Raw genomic sequence first — 24,853 nt, 5'->3', positions numbered from 1 at the left:
TTTTGTTTTCAGATGTGTTTATTTCAATGACAAAGAGAAAGTAAATTCTTAATTACAGGTTTGTGGAATATTTCAAACATTACGCTATAAAATTATCACATAAAAAAGTGAAAGTAAAAAAAACAGCAAGTGCTGGTAATTTAAGGCCCCTTAAAGAATCATTTCAGTTTTTTAGTAAAGTGCCCCAGTGTGACGATGATGATGATGATGATGATGCTTCATCAGTCAGAAACACACTCAACATTCCCATCAAATCATCATGAAGGTTTATAGTTGGCGTGTCCGAGGGAACACGGATCAGTCACGGTCCCTCAGCAGTTCCTCACTCCTTCAGGGTTTCCAGAGCCTCCATCTGAGGACACACACACACACATTACTGTAACAGTGGAGCACGTCCTGTGTGTGTTACAGTTGTGTGTGTGTGTGTGTGTGTTACTGTCCTGTATGTGTTACAGTCGTGTGTGTGTGTGTGTGTGTGTGTGTGTGTGTTACTGTCCTGTATGCGTTACAGTCCAGTGTGAGTGCGTGTGTGTGTGTGTTACAGTCCTGTATGTGTTACAGTCGTGTGTGTGTGTGTGTGTGTGTGTTACTGTCCTGTATGCGTTACAGTCGTGTGTGAGTGCGTGTGTGTGTGTGTTACAGTCCTGTGTGTTAAAGTCATGTGTGTGTGCACGTTACAGTCGTGTGTGAATGTGTGTGCGTTTCAGTTGTGTGTGAGTGTGTGTGTGTTACAGTCGTGTGTGAGTGCGTGTGTGTGTGTGTGTTACAGTCCTGTGTGTTACAGTCATGTGTGTGTGCACGTTACAGTCGTGTGTGAATGTGTGTGCGTTACAGTTGTGTGTGAGTGTGTGTGTGTTACAGTCCTGTGTGTGTTAGCCGTGTGTGTGCGTTACAGTCGTGTGTGTGTTACAGTTGTGTGTGAGTGTGTGTTTACAGTCCTGTGTGCGTTAGCCGTGTGTGTGCGCGTTACAGTCGTGTGTGTGCGTTACAGTCGTGTGTGTGCGTTACAGTCGTGTGTGTGCGTTACAGTCGTGTGTGCGCGTTACAGTCGTGTGTGTGCGTTACAGTCGTGTGTGTGTTACAGTTGTGTGTGAGTGTGTGTTTACAGTCCTGGGTGCGTTAGCCGTGTGTGTGCGTTACAGTCCTGTGTGCGTTACAGTCGTGTGTGTGTTACAGTTGTGTGTGAGTGTGTGTTTACAGTCCTGTGTGTGTTAGCCGTGTGTGTGCGTTACAGTCGTGTGAGTGTTACAGTTGTGTGTGAGTGTGTGTTTACAGTCCTGGGTGCGTTAGCCATGTGTGTGTGTTACAGTTGTGTGTGAGTGTGTGTTTACAGTCCTGTGTGTGTTAGCCGTGTGTGTGCGTTACAGTCGTGTGTGTGTTACAGTTGTGTGTGAGTGTGTGTTTACAGTCCTGGGTGCGTTAGCCGTGTGTGTGCGCGTTACAGTCGTGTGTGTGCGTTACAGTCGTGTGTGTGTTACAGTTGCGTGTGAGTGTGTGTGTTACATTCCTGTGTGCGTTACAGTCGTGTGTGTGTGTTACAGTCGTGTGTGAGTGTGTGTGTTACAGTCCTGGGTGCGTTAGTCGTGTGTGTGCGCGTCATAGTCGTGTGTGTGCGTTACAGTCGTGTGTGTGTTACAGTTGTGTGTGCGTTACAGTCCTGTGTGCGTTACAGTCGTGTGTGTTACTGTCCTGTACTGTTACAGTTGTGTGAGTGTGTGTGTGTGTGTGTGTGTGTGTGTGTGTGTTTGTGTGTGTGTGTGTGTGTGTGTGTGTGTTACTGTCCTGTACTGTTACAGTCGTGTGTGTGTGTGTGTGTGTGTGTGTGTTACTGTCCTGTACTGTTACAGTCGTGTGTGAGTGTGTGTGTTACAGTCGTGTGTGTGTGTGTGTTACTGTCCTGTACTGTTACAGTCGTGTGTGAGTGTGTGTTACAGTCCTGTGTGTGTGTGTGTGTGTGTGTGTCACAGTCCTGTGTGTGTGTGTGTGTGTGTGTTACTGTCCTGTACTTTTACAGTCGTGTGTGTGTGTGTGTGTGTGTGTTACTGTCCTTTACTGTTACAGTCGTGTGTGTGTTACAGTCGTGTGTGTGTTACAGTCCTGTGTGTGTGTGTGTGTGTGTTACAGTCCTGTGTGTGTGTGTGTGTGTGTGTGTGTGTGTGTGTGTGTGTTACAGTCCTGTGTGTGTGTGTGTGTGTGTGTGTGTGTGTGTTACAGTCCTGTGTGTGTGTGTGTGTGTGTGTGTGTGTGTGTGTGTGTGTGTGTTACAGTCCTGTGTGTGTGTGTGTGTGTGTGTGTGTGTGTGTGTGTGTGTGTTACAGTCCTGTGTGTGTGTGTGTGTGTGTTACAGTCAGACACATGAAACACTCAGTGCAGTTTCAGTGTTTAGTAGATGCTGCTGATCAGGAAAAATATAAAACTAGAGTGATTTTCACTAAAAATGATTTTAACTGCATTAGAATTTGCATGTAGCTACCAGTTACGGTTAGTGTTCAGCATCAATCACAGTGAGAGTCTGTAAATGTTAATTATTAGTTTATTGGTATTAAATATCTATTTACATAGTTTTATCAATATATAGTTTATATTTAAATACGTATATAATTTATCATTGTTATTATTAGATAAATAGGTTTAAAGCAAATTCGTGTGCGTACGTTGATGTAGTTTAGGTGTTAAGTTCTCCTGTGAGAATACTTATGAATAATCCATGTTATTATTAGTCAATGAGACCCAGTTTGTATAAAAAAGCTAAAATGCTTCAAAATGAATCACTGTTGTCGAGTATAACATTCATTTAAAGTAAAGCGATGTTCACACTGACAGGAACTGAATGAAAGCAGCCGGTCACCGACGCCACTGAGTGACTACACTGAGCAGCGATGATGATGATGATGATGATGATGATGCGGCGACGGATGCGACAGTAAGAGCGAATCAGCGGCGGCGACTGATTCACAGTCAGTGTGAAGCGCAGGAACACGCAAACAGAGTCAGTTCTACACTGGGTTAAAGACTTCTTCTGTTTGTGTGTTAGTTAGAGAAACTGAAAACATCAGGCATCTGATAAACATGCTGGAGACAGAAGCAGATCATCTGTGTACTCTAGCGCCACCTAGTGTTGTGCAGGAGAACTGCAGGAACAGGCATTACAGCACAAGCTGAGCAAACACAACACAGAGATTAAATCAAGAGCTCAAACCTGATAATAACAGCTTCCTAGACTCATCCAGGACCTGATGGAGACCAAGTCACATGTAACACAGCAGTCTTATATCACAACACGTCTCACAGACACAGATAGTAGGGGTGTAACAATATATCGCAATACAAAAAATGCAACAATATCTATTCTGTATAGTGTATTACTGTGTAAGGAAAGTTTTAGTGTCAGTACTACATTGAACTACTATATATAATGTTAAATATTATGTATAATAATTGAATTGGGGAATATTTGTGGGTCCTGGTAATGCCAAATATCTGATGTGTCCAGTAAAAAGTGGCCTACATTATTTTAAATATATCTAGTCAGTGACAGAGTGCAAACATTCGTCTAAAATAATTCTGTATTTTCAGCTTCAGAATCATGAATATTGTTATTCTGGTGTCTCTATTGTACTTATTGGGTCATTATTATTATTACTGTCTGAACGGGCCGATTTCCCGGTCCGGTCTCTGGGCTCACCGGGACGCTGGGGCCGGTCCAGAAGCTCCTGAACTCCCTGCGGGCCGCGGCGAGGACGGAGCAGGACAGGAGCGTACAGGGAACCAGGTACAGCAGAGCCGGCTGGCCCATCTTAGACAACAGCATGACTGCAAACGTCAGCACGAGCCCCACGGCGTACGCTACACACACACACACACACACACACACACACACACACACACACACACACACACACACGACACACTGTTAGTCTGATCTCAGGAGAGAATGAAGCACAGGCACATTTAACATTTAATATTCAGCAATATTATTGATCTCCCGCATTGACACTATTATATGAGAACTGAACGATGACATTACGTTTTTTTCCAGAGCGGCTATATATATATAAACTAAATTAATAACTTTTTTACAACAAAAATGAACCATCTCTGAACTTACTTAAGCTGGACTGTGACGCTATTTTCTTCTAGAAACAAACTTTGTTGCATTATTTTCCTGTTATCTCTGTAAAGCTGCTTTGAAATGATCAGTATTGTAAAAAGCGCTATATAAATAAAGGTGACTTGACGTGAGTGTTGATGCTCGTGTGTGTGTGTGTGTGTGTGTGAGTGAGTGAGTGAGTGTGTGTGTGTGAGATCTGTTGTTCTCGTACCGACAGCGCTGGAGATGAAGTATGTTCTTCGGGAGTTTCCCTTCCACACGTCAAACTTGTGGCAGTAGGACACCAGCAGTCCTGCAGAGGGTTACTCAGAACATTAGTTTCATGCTTTCGGGATATGACGACCTTTCATGCAGTGTGTAATAAAGCTCTGCAAAGTTTCAAGGATCAAAGTTCAGATAATCTGAATTTTTTTTATTTTGATTATAATATTTATTGTAATTCCTAAAAAAAAAAATTTAATCAGCAGCTTTAGACATTAGAAATAATCAAAACAGAAATATTTAAAAATTAAAAGATTAGTTATGGATTTACTTAATACATAACTATAAAACTTCAGTGCTTTTTCTAGATATTCCCTTTCATGCAGTGTGTAATAAAGCTGTAAAAGATCAAAGTTCAGATAAAACGAGTTATCTAACAAAATAAAGAATCGATTCTGAACTGAAACGAGTCGTCAGTAATTGTCTCACTTCCTGCTGATCATGTAAGTTTGTACATTAATGTGTTTTTGACCTTGGATGCGTGTGAACAACATCAGGAGCCTTTAAAATAACATCACAGAGCACTTTAATTTAATTTTCATTCATTACTGGATCAGGTTTGGTTTTGATTGACAGCATTAGTTGTTTTGTGTGTGTGTTTTGTGTGTGTGTGTGTGTGTGTATTCTGACCTGGTATGATGATGTCACCGTAGCCCAGAATGGAGAACTGCATCATACACAGGTTCTGAGCCACCGCAGAGAACTGTGGGATACGCATCACTACAGGCAGCTGGAAACGCACACACACACACACACAGTGCTCGTGACGGCAATCAGTAGAACTCGAGACACTCAGTGATATATTTGAAGAACTTAATTTGCATACACGCAGAATCATTTGTTAAAATGGTATAAAAAGGAAAAGCGTCTCACCTTCTCATAGGAGGACGAGGGATCGGCGGGAACAGACACTCCATCACTCTAGAAGCAGAAGCAGTCACTGCTGTTAGGGGACCACACAACACACACACTCACACACACACTCACTCGCTCGCTGACTCACACACTCACACACTCGCTCGCTCGCTGACACACTCACTCACTCACACACTCACACACACACTCACTGACACACTCACTGACACACTCACTGACACACTCACTGACACACTCACTGACACACTCACTGACACACTCACTCACTCACTGACTCACACACTCACTCACTCACTCACTGACTCACTCGCTCGCTCACTGACACACTCGCTCGCTCGCTGACACACTCACTCACTGACACACTCGCTCGCTCGCTGACACACTCACTCACTCACTGACACACTCGCTCGCTCGCTGACACACTCACTCACTCACTGACACACTCGCTCGCTCGCTGACACACTCACTCACTCACACACACACTCACTGACACACTCACTGACACACTCACTGACACACTCACTGACACACTCACTGACACACTCACTGACACACTCGCTGACACACTCACTCACTCACACACTCACACACACACTCACTGACACACTCACTGACACACTCACTGACACACTCACTGACACACTCACTGACACACTCACTGACACACTCACTCACTCACTGACTCACACACTCACTCACTCACTCACTGACTCACTCGCTCGCTCACTGACACACTCGCTCGCTCGCTGACACACTCACTCACTGACACACTCGCTCGCTCGCTGACACACTCACTCACTCACTGACACACTCGCTCGCTCGCTGACACACTCACTCACTCACTGACACACTCGCTCGCTCGCTGACACACTCACTCACTCACACACACACTCACTGACACACTCACTGACACACTCACTGACACACTCACTGACACACTCACTGACACACTCACTGACACACTCACTGACACACTCACTGACACACTCGCTGACACACTCACTCACTCACACACACACTCACTGACACACTCACTGACACACTCACTGACACACTCACTGACACACTCACTCACACACTCACTGACACACTCACTCACTCACTGACTCACACACTCACTCACTCACTCACTGACTCACTCGCTCGCTCACTGACACACTCGCTCGCTCGCTGACACACTCACTCACTGACACACTCGCTCGCTCGCTGACACACTCACTCACTCACTGACACACTCGCTCGCTCGCTGACACACTCACTCACTCACTGACACACTCGCTCGCTCGCTGACACACTCACTCACTCACTGACTCACACACTCACTCACTCACTCACTGACTCACTCGCTCGCTCACTGACACACTCGCTCGCTCGCTGACACACTCACTCACTGACACACTCGCTCGCTCGCTGACACACTCACTCACTCACTGACACACTCGCTCGCTCGCTGACACACTCACTCACTCACTGACACACTCGCTCGCTCGCTGACACACTCACTCACTCACTGACTCACACACACACTCACTCACTCACTCACACACTCACACACACACTCACTGACTCACTCACTCACACACTCTCTTACTCACTCACTGACACACTCACTCACTGACACACTCGCTCGCTCGCTGACACACTCACTCACTCACTGACACACTCGCTCGCTCGCTGACACACTCACTCACTCACTGACACACTCGCTCGCTCGCTGACACACTCACTCACTCACTGACTCACACACACACTCACTCACTCACTCACACACTCACACACACACTCACTGACTCACTCACTCACTCACTCACTCACACACTCACACACACACTCACTGACTCACTCACTCACACACTCTCTTACTCACTCACTCACTCACACACACACTCACTCACACTCACCTTTCCTCCACCTCCGCCCGGACCGAGAGCTACTTGCACCATGATGCTTTCTCCATTCTGAAAACACACACCCATTAAAGTCACCATGAAATCAAAATGGACCATTTATTTTTTTAATGATATATTGCAGTGTTTATTCTAAATGATTTATGGGTGCACATCATTATAGTGTTAATAATGTTGAATGACAATAAGTTCCTCTTGCAGCTTCTCTTCTCTGATGATGTGGGCGGGGCTATAACCTGTCACTCACATGAGATCAGCCAATAGCAAACCACAATCATCCAATCACTTCCCCACAGACACAATCAAGCCCCACCCACATGTGTTCTTGTTCCAGAAGCGCTTCACTCGATATACGAAACAATAGAGGAGAGAAGACCAGCACAACTTCATCTGATACTCACAGCTGTCAGGAACGGTGTGATGAAGACGAAGAAGACGTCGTAGAGGAGCAGCAGACTCAGCAGAATCACACAGATCTGCAGGAAACACACACACACACACGTCAGACCCGCAGGAAACAACACACGCACACTGATAGATTGATACTTTAAAACACGCCTCACCTTAAAGTTTGACAGGCTGATGGTTTTCAGGAAGTTCAGGCAGAAGGCGATTCCCAGCAGATCCTGAAGGATCCAGATCCACCTGCAAACACCAGAGTTACAGCAGGAGAAACAGGAACACGTGTCTCATATTTGATCAAGTTTGCAGCATTGATTCTGTTATTTTCCAAAGATTCAGAGATTTGTTCAAATGACCATATATTATTATTATAAAGTAATAGTGATGCAAACAGCAGCATTTCTACACACACACAAACTCTCTCTCTCTCACACACACACACACACACACACGTTGAATGCAGAACTGAGAGAACTCAGAATGCCGTGTGGCGAGCAGGACGGGGCCGGTGGTGTGATCGCGGACGAGCGACGACAGTGGAGAGAGAGAGAGGAACAGGCCTGGACTTGTGTTGTGTTGTGTTGTGTGTGACAGCAGTTGTCTGTGAGGGGCTGCTGTCTTTTACTTTCGTTTTGTATTTGTTTATTTATTAAAGTTTGTTAAAGGGGGGGTGAAATGCTCAGTTTCACTCAATCTCATGTTAATCTTGAGTACCTATAGAGTAGTATTGCATCCTTCATATCTCCAAAAAGTCTTTAGTTTTATTATATTTATAAAAGAAAGATAGGCTGTACCGAGTCTTTCCGGAAAAACCCGAGCGGGTGGAGGCGTACCGTGTGGGCGGAGCTAAATAATCACGACACGAGCGCGTGAAGCTTTTGCGTTGAGAGCGTCTGGAAGCTGTGAGTGACATCCGAAAATAAACCACGGCTAACAATCAGATTCAGCCATACATTTTTGATCCAGAATCAGATCCCGAGGCTGAGATTGAAGACGACCAGCAGCAGCAGCAACGACTACAGCAGGACGTCTCTATGTGGTGTGTAGGCCTACTGGAACGGTATAACTTATAACTTAAACAATATAAGGGCTCGTTCATACAGAACGCGTTTTTGCTCACAAAAACGTGAGATGGGCAGTGAAATGGGTGAAAAACATAAGGTCTCGAGCGTTTTTTTAAAAATAGAAATGATTTGAACTTGAGCGCAGTGTTTTTAGAACACCATGTCATGCGCGAGTTTTACAACATTTGTGTGTTGTAGACAGACAGACTGGTTTATGAGGACATGATTTATTTTTACAATAAACAAACTGACACCTACAGTGGCCAGCTAAACAAATGTATTTAAACACACACCATACATCGCATGCTCCATAGATACATTAACTGTATGTGATCATGTTGTTTACTACCAAAAACACACTTTTTTGGTGCCATTTTTTTAATTGCAGCGCAGCCGAGCCCAGCGCTCTGATGGGCATAGGCGTACTCTCGCACGCACTAGGCTACAGATGCGCGCGCGCCCTTCCGGGAGAAGTGCCCTTAAGACCCGTATAAGGAAATTCCGGCGACTCTGACGTCACACAGGCCCGTATTCGAAAAAAACTTTCCGAAACTTGTGACAAACCGGAAGGAGTATTTTTGGAACAGAATTACTCCATCAAACTTACAACTTCATTTTTGAAACTTTGTCCATGTTTAGCATGGGAATCCAACTCTTTAACAGTGTGAAAAACTCACTATGCATGAAACAGCATTTCACCCCCCCTTTAAGTGTTTGCCGGTTCCCGCCTCCTTCTTCCCATAACAACAAACGGAAGAAAGAAATCTCTTGAGTAAAAAGTTGCGTGTAGTTGGACGATCTGATGCTGTGTGTGTGACTGAGTGTGACTGAGTATGTGAGTGAGAGATTGTGTGTGTGTGTGTGTGTGTGTGTGTGTGTGTGTGTGTGTGTGTGTGTGTGTGTGTGTGTGTGTGTGTGTGTGTGTGTGTGGTGTGTGTGTGTGTGTGTGTATCACCTGTCCTCGTTCCTGTACACGCCCCAGATCACAGCCAGTGTAATGCAGACAGCGCTGAGCAGCAACGTCCGCACAGACACACTTTTCTCACGGCAGGACACGCTGGAAAACACACACACACACACACACACACACACACACACACACACACACACACACACACACACACACACACAGATCATAAACCTCCAATAACAGAGTGGTAACCATGACAACAGCTGGACGGTGTAGAGTTACTAGTGTTCATACTAGTTTGTTTCTTTTTTCATCTGAAACATGCTGTGACTTATATAATGCAATTATGCGGATGTTTGTGTTGAATGAGAGAGGAATGTGAGCTTGTTTATTTGTGCAGCTCATTTTACACACGCAACCAGTTTCAGTTTCACTTCAAACAAATGAGTTTAGGCTTAGAGTAGAACTCCGCGAGATGCTGTCCCTCACACTCGGGGTTGGTCCCGCCCGCGTCAGTTGCTGTTATAGTTACAGTTCTAATGTTATCCACAGCATTCCTGCGCCCCATGGTGCTTTGCGAGAATTATGGGTGTAACTTCCGTTAAGCTGTAAACAATCAATGAAAGACTAGCTCTATGGACGCAATCATATATTTTTTTTAAACCGTGTACGATGACATTACATAATTCTACTCACCCTTCAACCATTGAACATTAAAAGGACATTTAAAAGTGTAAAAGCATCAACAAGGTACTTTCAACAGACCATGAATTATCTCTGAAAAAGCATATTTCCACAGCAAAATCGGTCGGTTAAATATCACTGTGGTATCTGTATTACGTAACATATGCCTTAATAATAAAAAAATGTTTTACTTCAGCATTGCGTGATACTATTTTAAAGTGATTTCAGTCATTTTGACAGATTATAAATTGTATTTACCTGTGAAACCAAACCTGGAAAGAGACGTGAGGATTTGGGGAGGATTCCAGTGAATTATTAATGGTGTACATCGTAAATTAAATCGGGAGAACAGACCACAAATGTGCAGTATATATGTTGACCTTTATCATACTATTACAGCGGAATTCAAAAGTAAAAAAGAAAATAATCATGAGGAAAAGAATGCAGAGCTCTTACTATAGATATTCTTGTCATAACATGTCACGTTAAAATACCAAGTGTTACGTTATTCTCATGTTATTCTTAGATAAAACATGAAAGAAAACTGATAGCTCATTGAGTCAAACTGACGGATCAGCTTTATTTGTAGGGCAACCTTATGATTGGAAATGATTCGTCTCAGTCTTTTTGAATGGGAGTTCCCCAAACCGGAAGTGCCGCCCATAATTCTAAACGCAGTAAACTCGTCAGGAATAAGGTGGATAGTTAGTTACAGTAACCGTTATACTTGCAGTTATCGTTATAGTTATTGTTACAGTTACTGTTATAGTAACAGATGTCGTTATAGTAACATTATAGTTAGTTGTTGTTACAGTTATCAAGTTATTGTTATGGTTATTAGTTAATGTTATAGTTAGTTATTACAGTTATTGCATTATACTTGCAGTTATCACAGTTACTGTTATAGTTAAAGTAAGCTGGATGAAGCATACTTCAGTGAATACACTGTGTGTGTGTGTGTGTGTGTGTGTGTGTGTGTGCGTGCGTGTGTGTGTGCGTGCGTGTGTGTGTTCACCTGAGCGTCCCGCAGCCCACAGCCGTCATCAGGGAATCCAGACAGTTATGGAGTGCAGATGCTGACGCCAGGCAGAATATGACGATAATTACATAAACTACAGGAGAAACACACTACATCTCAGTCACCTTCCTGAAGCTGAAGCTCTTACAGGCTGATAATATTCAGTATTATTATTGATCTGATTGCACTGACACTAACAGGTGAGAACAAAACTTGTTGATCTGAATTATGACTTTATTGTCATTTGTAGAGCTGTTTTACAGCTCAATCTGAATTATATTTGCCAAAGATTATGTTATTTTCCTGTTTCTTACTGTAAAGCTTTTTTCACAATCTTTACTGTATAAAGTGCTGTAGAATTAAAGCTGACTCCACTCACTCACTCACTCAAACACTCGCCGATTAGAGCTGCACGATTATGAAAAAAATCATAATTGCCGATTATTCCCTTGAAATTGTAATTGCGATTATTAATTACGATTATCACAATTTACATTGAATATATATAGGCATATTATAATACATGTTTACACAAAAATTGTAATCACATCAATGTGAGAATTATCAGTGTTGCCTTTTAATGTGGCCCAGCTAGTAGTTAAAAATATTCTTGCCTTTCAGTTTGGTTATTTTATGCATGTAGTTACAGACAGCCATGTCAGAACTTAAAACTTAATGTATATTGATTTAAATTTTTACTTGTCATACACATGACTTGCCCTTTACTTAACATACACATAAATTGTAAGAATGACTCATAGTAAAGACTAGAAAAACATTAGGACTATACTAAAGCAATTAAATAGCAGTCCAGAACTAGTTTTTGTTAATACAATGTTGATATGAGCCACCACAGTCGTTTAATAATATAAAAAATAACACAAACTGAAAATAAAGTTGCATTTTTGGGTTATGGAAAGACAGTTACCATGGTAAATAGGCTACACAATACTAACAAGAACTGTTAATGAAACAGCTCCTGGTGAATAGAATGAAAATCACACCTGCATGCAAATCCTTCTCAGCAAACACGTGATTTATTGGTATTTTACTTTTATTTCGTGACTTAATTTACATTGTAACGACGTTGCATGCTCGTAGTTTCTTTTGGACTTTATACAGTGAAGCGATACACAGCGCGCGCCGACGAATTTGCGCGTGCAATTGAAGAGTGCGCGCTACGAGCACAGTATAACGGGACAGGACAGTAAAGTCCGTTTTTCTGAGGTGAAAGACTTTTTATTTCAGAGTACACTTACGTCACTGCCTGGTATGTCATATTGTGCTGGGTTTTCTGAAGTAGTCGTGATTCACCTCTCATAACATAATTATGCTCTAAACACACACACGCAGAGTGGATTTTCTTTTGTAATCGTGGCATCCGTAATCGTAATCGCGATTAGAAATTCGATTAATTGTGCAGCCCTATCGCCGATTCACTCAAACACTCGCCGATGCACTCAAACACTCGCCGGTTCACTCAAACACTCGCCGGTTCACTCAAACACTCGCCAGTTCACTCAAACACTCGCCGATTCACTCGCCGATTCACTCGTTCACTCGCCGATTCACTCAAACACTCGCCGGTTCACTCAAATACTCGCCGGTTCACTCAAACACTCGCCGATTCACTCGCCGATTCACTCGTTCACTCGCCGATTCACTCAAACACTCGCCGATTCACTCAAACACTCGCCGATGCACTCAAACTCTCTCCGATTCACTCGTTCACTCGCCGATTCACTCAAACACTCACAGATTCACTCAAACACTCGCCGATGCACTCAAACACTCGCCGGTTCACTCAAACACTCGCCGGTTCACTCGCCGATTCACTCGTTCACTCGCCGATTCACTCAAACACTCGCCGATTCACTCAAACACTCGCTGATTCACTCAAACACTCGCCGATTCACTCAAACACTCACAGATTCACTCAAACACTCACAGATTCACTCAAACACTTGCTGATTCACTCAAAAACTCGCCGGTTCACTCAAACACTCGCCGGTTCACTCGCCGATTCACTCAAACACTCGCCGATTCACTCAAAAACTCGCCGATTCACTCAACCGCTCGCCGATTCACTCAAACGCTCGCCGATTCACTCAAACGCTCGCCGATTCACTCAAACACTCGCCGGTTCACTCAAACACTCGCCGATTCACTCGCCGATTCACTCGTTCACTCGCCGATTCACTCAAACACTCGCCGATTCACTCAAACACTCGCCGATGCACTCAAACACTCGCCGATGCACTCAAACACTCGCCGATTCACTCAAACACTCGCCGATGCACTCAAACTCTCTCCGATTCACTCGTTCACTCGCCGATTCACTCAAACACTCACAGATTCACTCAAACACTCGCCGGTTCACTCAAATACTCGCCGGTTCACTCAAACACTCGCCGATTCACTCACCGATTCACTCGTTCACTCGCCGATTCACTCAAACACTCGTCGATTCACTCAAACACTCGCCGATGCACTCAAACTCTCTCCGATTCACTCGTTCACTCGCCGATTCACAAAAACACTCACAGATTCACTCAAACACTCGCCGATGCACTCAAACACTCGCCGGTTCACTCAAACACTCGCCGGTTCACTCGCCGATTCACTCGTTCACTCGCCGATTCACTCGTTCACTCGCCGATTCACTCAAACACTCGCCGATTCACTCAAACACTCGCTGATTCACTCAAACACTCGTCGATTCACTCAAACACTCGCGGATGCACTCAAACTCTCTCCGATTCACTCGTTCACTCGCCGATTCACAAAAACACTCACAGATTCACTCAAACACTCGCCGATGCACTCAAACACTCGCCGGTTCACTCAAACACTCGCCGGTTCACTCGCCGATTCACTCGTTCACTCGCCGATTCACTCGTTCACTCGCCGATTCACTCAAACACTCGCTGATTCACTCAAACACTCGCCGATTCACTCAAACACTTGCTGATTCACTCAAAAACTCGCCGGTTCACTCAAACACTCGCCGGTTCACTCGCCGATTCACTCAAACACTCGCCGATTCACTCAAAAACTCGCCGATTCACTCAAACGCTCGCTCGCCGATTCACTCAAACGCTCGCTCGCCGATTCACTCAAACGCTCGCCGATTCACTCAAACGCTCGTCGATTCACTCAAACACTCGCCGATTCACTCAAAAACTTGCCGATTCACTCAAACACTCTCAGATTCACTCAAACACTCGCCGATTCACTCAAACACTCGCCGATTCACTCAAACACTCGCCGATTCACTCAAACACTCGCCGATTCACTCAAACATTCGCCGATTCACTCAAAAACTTGCCGATTCCCTCAAACACTCACAGATTCACTCAAACACTCACAGATTCACTCAAACACTCACTGAAACTGCCGAGGCTGACGCCAGGCAGAATATGACGATGATCACAAACTACATCTCAGTCACGTTCCTGTGTCTGTGAGACTCACCCAACCACTTGTAGAAGAAGTACATGAGCACGAGCATCACACACATCATGGCCACGAACATCAGCACCTTCAGAGGAGAGTAGAGCGAGAGTTCACTGCTGTCGGCGCGACCCTCACACACCTCTGACGACGGGCCCGCCGCCTGCTTCGCTCTGCACACACACACTCACGTCAACACTCGCGTCACATGACACGTGCACTGGCCTGAACTGGTGATCTCACTCACTTCTCGGCCGCTCCGCTCCAGAACCCGCCCATGGTCACCGTGAACACAGCGATCAGAAACATGATGATGATGCTGGCGTCAAACGCAGGCACAGGGGGAGCGTATAACCTCACCTCCATTCCCTGAGGAAACACCTGACACACACACACACACACACACACACACACACACAGACGTTAGTATTCAGTATTATTATTATTACTGAACCACTGACACTATCATATGAGAACAAAACTTGATGGATCTGAATTATGACTCTATTGTTTTCAGTGGAGCTGCTTTACAGCTTAATCTGAATTATATCTGATGAAGTGTTTGTGTGTGTGCATTCACACACACTCACTCTCACACAATCAAATTCACTCTCACACCTCTCACACCCACTCTCACTCTCACTCTCACACTCTCACACTCACTCTCACACACTCACTCTCACACACTCACTCTCACACACTCACTCTGAGCAAATCACTCACACACAGACACACACACTCACTCACTCTCGCACTCGCTCTCGCACTCGCTCGCTCTCTCTCTCGCACTCGCTCGCACTCTCACTCGCTCTCGCACTCTCTCTCGCACTCGCTCGCTCTCTCTCTCGCACTCGCTCGCACTCTCACTCGCTCTCTCTCTCGCACTCGCTCGCTCTCTCTCGCACTCGCTCGCTCTCTCTCTCGCACTCGCTCGCTCTCTCTCTCGCACTCGCTCGCTCTCTCTCTCGCACTCGCTCGCTCTCTCTCTCGCACTCGCTCGCTCTCTCTCTCGCACTCGCTCGCTCTCTCTCTCGCACTCGCTCGCTCTCTCTCTCGCACTCGCTCGCTCTCTCTCTCGCACTCGCTCGCTCTCTCTCTCGCACTCGCTCGCTCTCTCTCTCGCACTCGCTCGCTCTCTCACTCGCACTCGCTCTCGCTCTCTCTCTCGCACTCGCTCGCGCTCTCTCTCTCGCACTCGCTCGCTCTCTCACTCGCACTCGCTCTCGCTCTCTCTCTCGCACTCGCTCGCACTCTCACTCGCACTCGCTCTCGCTCTCTCTCTCGCACTCGCTCGCACTCTCACTCGCACTCGCTCTCACTCTCTCTCTCGCACTCGCTCCCACTCTCTCTCGCACTCGCCATCGCACTCTCTCTCGCACTCGCTCGCTCTCTCTCTCGCTCTCTCTCTCGCACGCTCTCTCTCTCGCTCTCGCACTCGCTCGCTCTCTCTCTCGCACTCGCTCGCTCTCTCTCTCGCACTCGCTCTCTCTCTCGCTCTCTCTCTCGCACGCTCTCTCTCTCGCTCTCGCACTCGCTCGCTCTCTCTCTCGCACTCGCACTCTCTCTCGCACTCTCTCGCACTCTCTCTCGCTCGCACTCTCTCGCTCGCGCTCTCTCTCGCTCGCGCTCTCTCTCACTCGCACTCTCTCTCACTCGCACTCTCTCTCTCTCGCACTCTCTCGCACTCTCTCTCGCTCGCACTCTCTCGCTCGCGCTCTCTCACTCGCTCTCGCACTCTCTCGCACTCGCACTCTCTCGCACTCGCACTCTCTCGCACTCGCACTCTCTCGCACTCGCTCTCGCACTCGCACTCGCTCTCGCACTCTCTCTCGCACTCTCTCTCGCACTCTCTCTCGCACTCTCTCTCGCACTCTCTCTCGCACTCTCTCTCGCACTCTCTCTCGCACTCGCTCTCGCACTCGCTCTCGCACTCTCTCTCGCACTCGCACTCTCTCGCACTCGCACTCTCTCGCACTCGCACTCGCTCTCGCACTCGCTCTCGCACTCGCTCTCGCACTCTCTCTCGCACTCGCACTCTCTCGCACTCGCTCTCGCACTCTATCTCGCACTCTCTCTCGCACTCGCACTCTCTCTCGCACTCGCTCTCGCACTCGCTCTCGCACTCGCTCTCGCACTCTCTCTCGCACTCGCACTCTCTCTCGCACTCGCACTCTCTCTCGCACTCGCACTCTCTCTCGCACTCGCTCTCGCACTCGCTCTCGCACTCTCTCTCGCACTCTCTCTCGCACTCGCTCTCGCACTCGCTCTCGCACTCGCTCTCGCACTCTCTCTCGCACTCTCTCTCGCACTCTCTCTCGCACTCTCTCTCGCACTCTCTCTCGCACTCGCTCTCGCACTCGCTCTCGCACTCGCTCTCGCACTCGCTCTCGCACTCTCTCTCGCACTCTCTCTCGCACTCTCTCTCTCTCGCACTCTCTCTCTCTCGCTCTCTATCTCGCACTCTCTCTGGCACTCTCTCTCGCACTCGCACTCTCTCTCGCACTCTCTCTCGCACTCGCTCTCGCACTCGCTCTCGCACTCGCTCTCGCACTCGCTCTCGCACTCGCTCTCGCACTCGCTCTCGCACTCGCTCTCGCACTCTCTCTCGCTCTCGCACTCGCTCTCGCACTCTCTCTCGCACTCGCACTCTCTCTCGCACTCGCTCTCGCACTCGCTCTCGCACTCTCTCTCGCACTCTCTCTCGCACTCGCTCTCGCACTCGCTCTCGCACTCGCTCTCGCACTCTCTCTCGCACTCGCTCTCGCACTCTCTCTCGCACTCGCTCTCGCACTCGCTCTCGCACTCGCTCTCGCACTCGCTCTCGCACTCTCTCTCGCACTCTCTCTCGCACTCTCTCTCGCACTCTCTCTCGCACTCTCTCTCGCACTCTCTCTCGCACTCTCTCTCGCACTCTCTCTCGCACTCTCTCTCGCTCGCACTCTCTCTCTCGCACTCTCTCTCTCTCGCACTCTCTCTCTCTCGCACTCTCTCTCGCACTCGCTCTCGCACTCGCTCTCGCACTCTCTCTCGCACTCGCTCTCGCACTCGCTCTCGCACTCGCTCTCGCACTCGCTCTCGCACTCTCTCTCGCACTCTCTCTCGCACTCTCTCTCGCACTCTCTCTCGCACTCTCTCTCGCACTCTCTCTCGCACTCTCTCTCGCACTCGCTCTCGCACTCTCTCTCGCACTCGCTCTCGCACTCGCTCTCGCACTCTCTCTCGCACTCTCTCTCTCTCGCACTCTCTCTCTCTCGCACTCTCTCTCTCTCGCACTCTCTCTCTCTCGCACTCTCTCTCTCTCGCACTCTCTCTCTCTCGCACTCTCTCGCTCTCGCACTCGCTCTCGCACTCGCTCTCGCTCTCGCACTCGCTCTCGCACTCGCTCTCGCACTCGCTCTCGCACTCGCTCTCGCACTCGCTCTCGCACTCGCTCTCGCACTCGCACTCGCTCGCACTCTCTCTCGCACTCGCTCGCTCTCTCGCTCGCTCTCTCTCTCGCACTCTCTCTCGCACGCGCTCGCTCTCGCGCTCGCTCGCTCTCTCTCTCGCACTCGCTCGCTCTCTCTCGCACTCTCTCTCTCTCTCACTCTCTCTCGCACTCGCTCGCTCTCTCTCGCACTCGCTCGCTCTCTCTCTCGCACTCTCTCGCTCTCTCTCTCGCACTCTCTCTCGCTCTCTCTCTCGCACTCGCTCGCTCTCTCTCTCTCTCGCACTCGCTCGCTCTCTCTCTCTCTCGCACTCGCTCGCTCTCTCTCTCTCTCGCACTCGCTCGCTCTCTCTCTCTCTCGCACTCGCTCGCTCTCTCTCTCTCTCGCACTCGCTCGCTCTCTCTCTCTCTCGCACTCGCTCGCTCTCTCTCTCTCGCACTCGCTCGCTCTCTCTCTCTCTCACTCGCTCGCTCTCTCTCTCTCTCGCACTCGCTCGCTCTCTCTCTCTCTCGCACTCGCTCGCTCTCTCTCTCTCTCGCACTCGCTCGCTCTCTCTCTCTCTCGCACTCGCTCGCTCGCTCTCTCTCTCGCACTCGCTCGCTCGCTCTCTCTCTCGCACTCGCTCGCTCTCTCTCTCGCACTCGCTCGCTCTCTCTCTCGCACTCGCTCGCTCGCTCTCTCTCTCGCACTCGCTCGCTCTCTCTCTCGCACTCGCTCGCTCTCTCTCTCGCACTCGCTCGCTCTCTCTCTCGCACTCGCTCGCTCTCTCTCTCGCACTCGCTCGCTCTCTCTCTCGCACTCGCTCGCTCTCTCTCTCGCACTCGCTCGCTCTCTCTCTCGCACTCGCTCGCTCTCTCTCTCGCACTCGCTCGCTCTCTCTCTCGCACTCGCTCGCTCTCTCTCTCGCACTCGCTCGCTCTCTCTCTCGCACTCGCTCGCTCTCTCTCTCGCACTCGCTCGCTCTCTCTCTCGCACTCGCTCGCTCTCTCTCTCGCACTCGCTCGCACTCTCTCTCGCACTCGCTCGCTCTCTCACTCGCACTCGCTCTCTCACTCGCACTCGCTCTCTCACTCGCACTCGCTCTCTCACTCGCACTCGCACTCGCTCTCTCACTCGCACTCGCTCTCTCACTCGCTCTCTCACTCGCTCTCTCACTCGCTCTCTCACTCGCTCTCTCACTCGCACTCGCTCTCTCACTCGCACTCGCTCTCTCACTCGCACTCTCACTCACACTCGCTCTCTCACTCGCACTCGCTCTCTCACTCGCACTCGCTCTCTCACTCGCACTCACTCACTCACACTCGTTCTCTCACTCGCACTCTCTCACTCGCACTCGCTCTCTCACTCTCGCACTCGCACTCGCTCTCTCTCACACACACTCGCTCTCTCACTCGCACTCGCTCTCTGACTCACACACACTCGCTCTCTCACTCACACACACTCGCTCTCTCACTCACACACACTCGCTCTCTCACTCGCACACACTCGCTCTCTCACTCGCACTCGCTCTCTCACTCACACACACACTCGCTCTCTCACTCGCACTCGCTCTCTCACTCACACACACACACTCGCTCTCTCACTCACACACACACTCGCTCTCTCACTCACACACACTCGCTCTCTCACTCACACACACTCGCTCTCTCACTCACACACACTCGCTCTCTCACTCACACACACTCGCTCTCACTCACACACACTCGCTCTCTCACTCACACACACTCGCTCTCTCACTCACACACACTCGCTCTCTCACTCGCACACACTCGCTCTCTCACTCGCACACACTCGCTCTCTCACTCGCTCTCTCACTCGCTCTCTCACTCACTCGCACTCTCACTCACTCGCACTCGCTCTCTCACTCGCACGCACTCGCTCTCTCACTCGCACTCGCTCTCTCACTCGCACTCGCTCTCTCACTCGCACTCGCTCTCGCACTCGCTCTCGCACTCGCACTCGCACTCGCACTCGCTCTCGCACTCGCTCTCGCTCTCGCACTCGCTCTCTCACTCACACACACTCGCTCTCGCACTCGCTCTCTCACTCACACACACTCGCTCTCTCACTCACACACACTCGCTCTCTCACTCGCACACACTGGCTCTCTCACTCGCACACACTGGCTCTCTCACTCGCACTCGCTCTCGCACTCGCTCTCGCACTCGCACTCGCACTCGCTCTCGCACTCGCTCTCGCACTCGCTCTCGCACTCTCTCTCTCACTCGCACTCGCTCTCTCACTCGCTCTCTCACTCGCACGCACTCGCTCTCTCACTCGCACTCGCTCTCGCACTCGCTCTCGCACTCGCACTCGCACTCGCACTCGCTCTCGCACTCGCTCTCTCACTCGCTCTCTCACTCGCACGCACTCGCTCTCTCACTCGCACTCGCTCTCGCACTCGCTCTCGCACTCGCTCTCGCACTCGCACTCGCTCTCGCACTCGCTCTCGCTCTCGCACTCGCTCTCTCACTCACACACACTCGCTCTCGCACTCGCTCTCTCACTCACACACACACGCTCTCTCACTCACACACACTCGCTCTCTCACTCGCACACACTGGCTCTCTCACTCGCACACACTGGCTCTCTCACTCGCACTCGCTCTCGCACTCGCACTCGCTCTCGCACTCGCACTCGCTCTCGCACTCGCTCTCTCACTCACACAGACTCGCTCTCTCACTCGCACACACTCGCTCTCTCACTCGCACACACTCGCTCTCTCACTCGCACACACTCGCTCTCTCACTCGCACACACTCGCTCTCTCACTCGCACACACTCGCTCTCTCACTCGCACACACTCGCTCTCTCACTCGCACACACTCGCTCTCTCACTCGCACACACTCGCTCTCTCACTCGCACACACTCGCACACACTCGCTCTCTCACTCGCACTCGCTCACTCACTCGCACTCGCTCTCTCACTCGCACTCGCTCTCTCACTCGCACACACTCGCACACACTCGCTCTCTCACTCGCACTCGCTCACTCACTCGCACTCGCTCTCTCACTCGCACTCGCTCTCTCACTCTCACTCGCACTCGCTCACTCCCTCGCACTTGCTCTCGCTCTCGCACTCGCACTCGCACTCGCTCTCTCACTCGCACTCGCACTCGCTCTCGCACTCGCTCTCGCACTCGCTCTCGCACTCACACACACTCGCTCTCTCACTCACACACACTCGCTCTCTCACTCACACACACTCGCTCTCTCACTCACACACACTCGCTCTCTCACTCACACACACTCGCTCTCTCACTCACACACACTCGCTCTCTCACTCACACACACTCGCTCTCACACTCGCTCTCTCACTCACACACACTCGCTCTCTCACTCACACACACACTCGCTCTCTCACTCACACACACTCGCTCTCTCACTCACACACACTCGCTCTCTCACTCACACACACACGCTCTCTCACTCACACACACTCGCTCTCTCACTCACACACACTCGCTCTCTCACTCACAAACACTCGCTCTCTCACTCACACACACACTCGCTCTCTCACTCACACACACACTCGCTCTCTCACTCACACACACACTCGCTCTCTCACTCACACACACACTCGCTCTCTCACTCACACACACACACTCGCTCGCTCACTCACACACACACTCGCTCTCTCACTCACACACACACTCGCTCTCTCACTCACACACACACTCGCTCTCTCACTCACACACACACTCGCTCTCTCACTCACACACACACTCGCTCTCTCACTCACACACACACTCGCTCTCTCACTCACACACACTCGCTCTCTCACTCACACACACTCGCTCTCTCACTCACACACACTCGCTCTATCACTCACACACACTCGCTCTCTCACTCACACACACACTCGCTCTCTCACTCACACACACTCGCTCTCTCACTCACACTCGCTCTCTCACTCACACTCGCTCTCTCACTCACACTCGCTTTCACACTCACGCACTGTCACACACACACTGTCTCATCTTCACCTGTAGCGCGTCCAGGAGGTCCCGGTATCTCAGCAGGGCCAGAGGAATCTTCACCTTGTTGTACTCTGAGTCGTTGGCTGACGGCGACACCTGGTAAGATTATATTTACACACTGAGGATTCACACTGGTGTTTGTGAGGATTTACACTGGTGTTTGTGCAAAAACGATCATCAGCGCTTACCAGATCTTTGTTGCTGGCGATCAGAAGCACAGACACACCCAAATCCTGAGCAACCAGAGCTTTCTGACTGAACTGACAGCCTCCACGCATCACGACCACAGCCTGACCCTTCACAGAGCCCGGGGTCACATGACCCGCAGCACACAGCTGACTGGACGTCAGGTTTACCAGGGGATACCCCACCTACACACACACACACATACACACACACACACACACAGAGTTGAGCAGGTCAATTGACAGATTTGTAGTACTCACATAAGTAGGGTTGGGTATCGTTTGAAATCAACGATTCCTATTTCGATTCTGTTTATTGATTCTAATTCTTATTGTTTCCTAATTTCGATTTCAATAAGGAAAAAATAAACTTAGATATCATTCACATTTAGTCTCATTGCAAAACATTTAATTGTAGCTAAATATCATGAACCAAAATCAACATGCTAAAGAACACTTTGCTTGTGGTTTAAAAATACCATTGAAAAACAACTAGCCTAACTAATATAAATTTCAACCATTATTAAAGACAAGTAATCACTCTGCTAATTTGTTCTTTTTTAATTACTAATCACAACAAATATACACAACTGAGAAAAGATACGATTGTAATAAACAGTGTTTATTTTTAGGTATTCAGGTACAGAAACTGTAATCAAATTTAAAATAACACTCCAGTTTATAAATGAAATATGCATTACAAATATAGTTACAAAAGTTATTCTTGTAAAAGTCTCTTGTTGTTTGATTAGTGTTATATATTAGTTATATAGAGACGGCAGGAATATTAGTGCTGTCACTTTAAGAGCTGCACGGATCCAATATACTGATACACACCAACACAGAAACAGAGTCTCTCAGCTTGAATGGTTTAAAATCATATTGAAATGCTCACAATCGATAAGAGGAATCGAAATTAACATTTTATAACAAGTATCCGATTCCTGACCTCAAGTTTTAATTTCCCGAATCGGAATCGATTTTCGATTCTCAACTTGTTATTGTGTTTTAAAAAAAACCTCATGATTTCAAGTTAATAAGACATGGTTTTTGATTGCTAAAATGTAACGATTAAAACGTAGTTCCAAAAAAATCATACAGAATTTGGGAATTAATCTTTCCCGGCCTGACTCTCTCACCGCTGCTTTCAGGCTGTCGGAGATGTTGCTCCAGGACGAGTTGAACACCAGACAGTATTCTCTAAATGTAGATCCATTAGACGCGCGCAGAATCGCCTCCTGACTGGCGACCTGTGAGAGAAACACACAAACACTCGCCGATTCACTCTAACACTCGCTCTGATTCACTGAAATACTCGCAGATTCACTCTAACACTCCCTGATTCACACAAACACTCGCTCATTCACTTAAATACTCACTGATTCACTCAAACACTCGCCGATTCACTCTAACACTCGCTCTGATTCACTGAAACACTCGCCGATTCACTCTAACACTCGCTCTGATTCACTGAAACACTCGCCGATTCACTCTAACACTCGCTCTGATTCACTGAAACACTCGCCGATTCACTCTAACACTCGCTCTGATTCACTGAAACACTCGCCGATTCACTCTAACACTCGCTCTGATTCACTGAAACACTCGCCGATTCACTCAAACACTCCCTGATTCACACAAACACTCGCTCATTCACTTAAATACTCACTGATTCACTCAAACACTCGCCGGTTCACTCAAACACTCGCTCTGATTCACTGAAACACTCGCCGATTCACTCTAACACTCCCTGATTCACACAAACACTCGCTCATTCACTTAAATACTCACTGATTCACTCAAACACTCGCCGGTTCACTCAAACACTCGCTCTGATTCACTGAAACACTCGCAGATTCACTCAAACACTCCCTGATTCACACAAACACTCGCTCATTCACTTAAATACTCACTGATTCACTCAAACACTCGCTCATTCACTTAAATACTCACTGATTCACTCAAACACTCGCCGGTTCACTCAAACACTCGCTCTGATTCACTGAAACACTCGCAGATTCACTCAAACACTCCCTGATTCACACAAACACTCGCTCATTCACTTAAATACTCACTGATTCACTCAAACACTCCCTGATTCACACAAACACTCGCTCATTCACTTAAATACTCACTGATTCACTCAAACACTCGCCGGTTCACTCAAACACTCGCTCTGATTCACTGAAACACTCGCAGATTCACTCAAACACTCCCTGATTCACTCTAACACTCGCTCTGATTCACTGAAACACTCGCAGATTCACTCAAACACTCCCTGATTCACACAAACACTCACTGATTCACACAAACACTCGCTCATTCACTTAAATACTCACTGATTCACTCAAACACTCGCTCATTCACTTAAATACTCACTGATTCACTCAAACACTCCCTGATTCACACAAACACTCGCTCATTCACTTAAATACTCACTGATTCACTCAAACACTCGCCGGTTCACTCTAACACTCGCTCTGATTCACTGAAACACTCGCAGATTCACTCTAACACTCCCTGATTCACACAAACACTCGCTCATTCACTTAAATACTCACTGATTCACTCAAAC

The 24,853-nt window shown here is 48.4% G+C and overlaps 1 protein-coding gene across 2 annotated transcripts in view; it reads right to left on the bottom strand.

Moving 5' to 3' along the window:
• The window catches only part of LOC143740334 (signal peptide peptidase-like 2A), a 27,218-nt gene continuing 2,365 nt past the window's right edge, over window positions 1-24,853 (bottom strand). The window contains exons 2-17 of one of the 2 annotated variants that reach the window (XM_077232478.1): window positions 23,418-23,528; window positions 22,282-22,464; window positions 22,100-22,189; window positions 14,934-15,067; window positions 14,708-14,859; window positions 11,231-11,327; window positions 9,577-9,678; window positions 7,719-7,800; window positions 7,557-7,631; window positions 7,150-7,206; window positions 5,246-5,293; window positions 5,003-5,102; window positions 4,323-4,403; window positions 3,686-3,846; window positions 3,200-3,233; window positions 1-352 (exon numbers count right to left, since the gene is read on the bottom strand). In XM_077232478.1, coding sequence (XP_077088593.1) covers window positions 312-352; window positions 3,200-3,233; window positions 3,686-3,846; window positions 4,323-4,403; window positions 5,003-5,102; window positions 5,246-5,293; window positions 7,150-7,206; window positions 7,557-7,631; window positions 7,719-7,800; window positions 9,577-9,678; window positions 11,231-11,327; window positions 14,708-14,859; window positions 14,934-15,067; window positions 22,100-22,189; window positions 22,282-22,464; window positions 23,418-23,528 — 1,548 coding nt within the window. In that variant the 3' untranslated portion in view covers window positions 1-311. The remainder of the gene's footprint in view (window positions 353-3,199; window positions 3,234-3,685; window positions 3,847-4,322; window positions 4,404-5,002; window positions 5,103-5,245; window positions 5,294-7,149; window positions 7,207-7,556; window positions 7,632-7,718; window positions 7,801-9,576; window positions 9,679-11,230; window positions 11,328-14,707; window positions 14,860-14,933; window positions 15,068-22,099; window positions 22,190-22,281; window positions 22,465-23,417; window positions 23,529-24,853) is intronic. The other variant, XM_077232479.1, reaches the window with a different exon arrangement.

This window comes from Siphateles boraxobius, unplaced genomic scaffold (genome assembly GCF_051911475.1).
Source record: "Siphateles boraxobius isolate OS27281-9 unplaced genomic scaffold, OSU_SipBor_1 170, whole genome shotgun sequence".
Lineage (NCBI taxonomy): Eukaryota > Metazoa > Chordata > Actinopteri > Cypriniformes > Leuciscidae > Siphateles > Siphateles boraxobius.
This window is presented reverse-complemented; position numbering and strand designations above follow the sequence as displayed.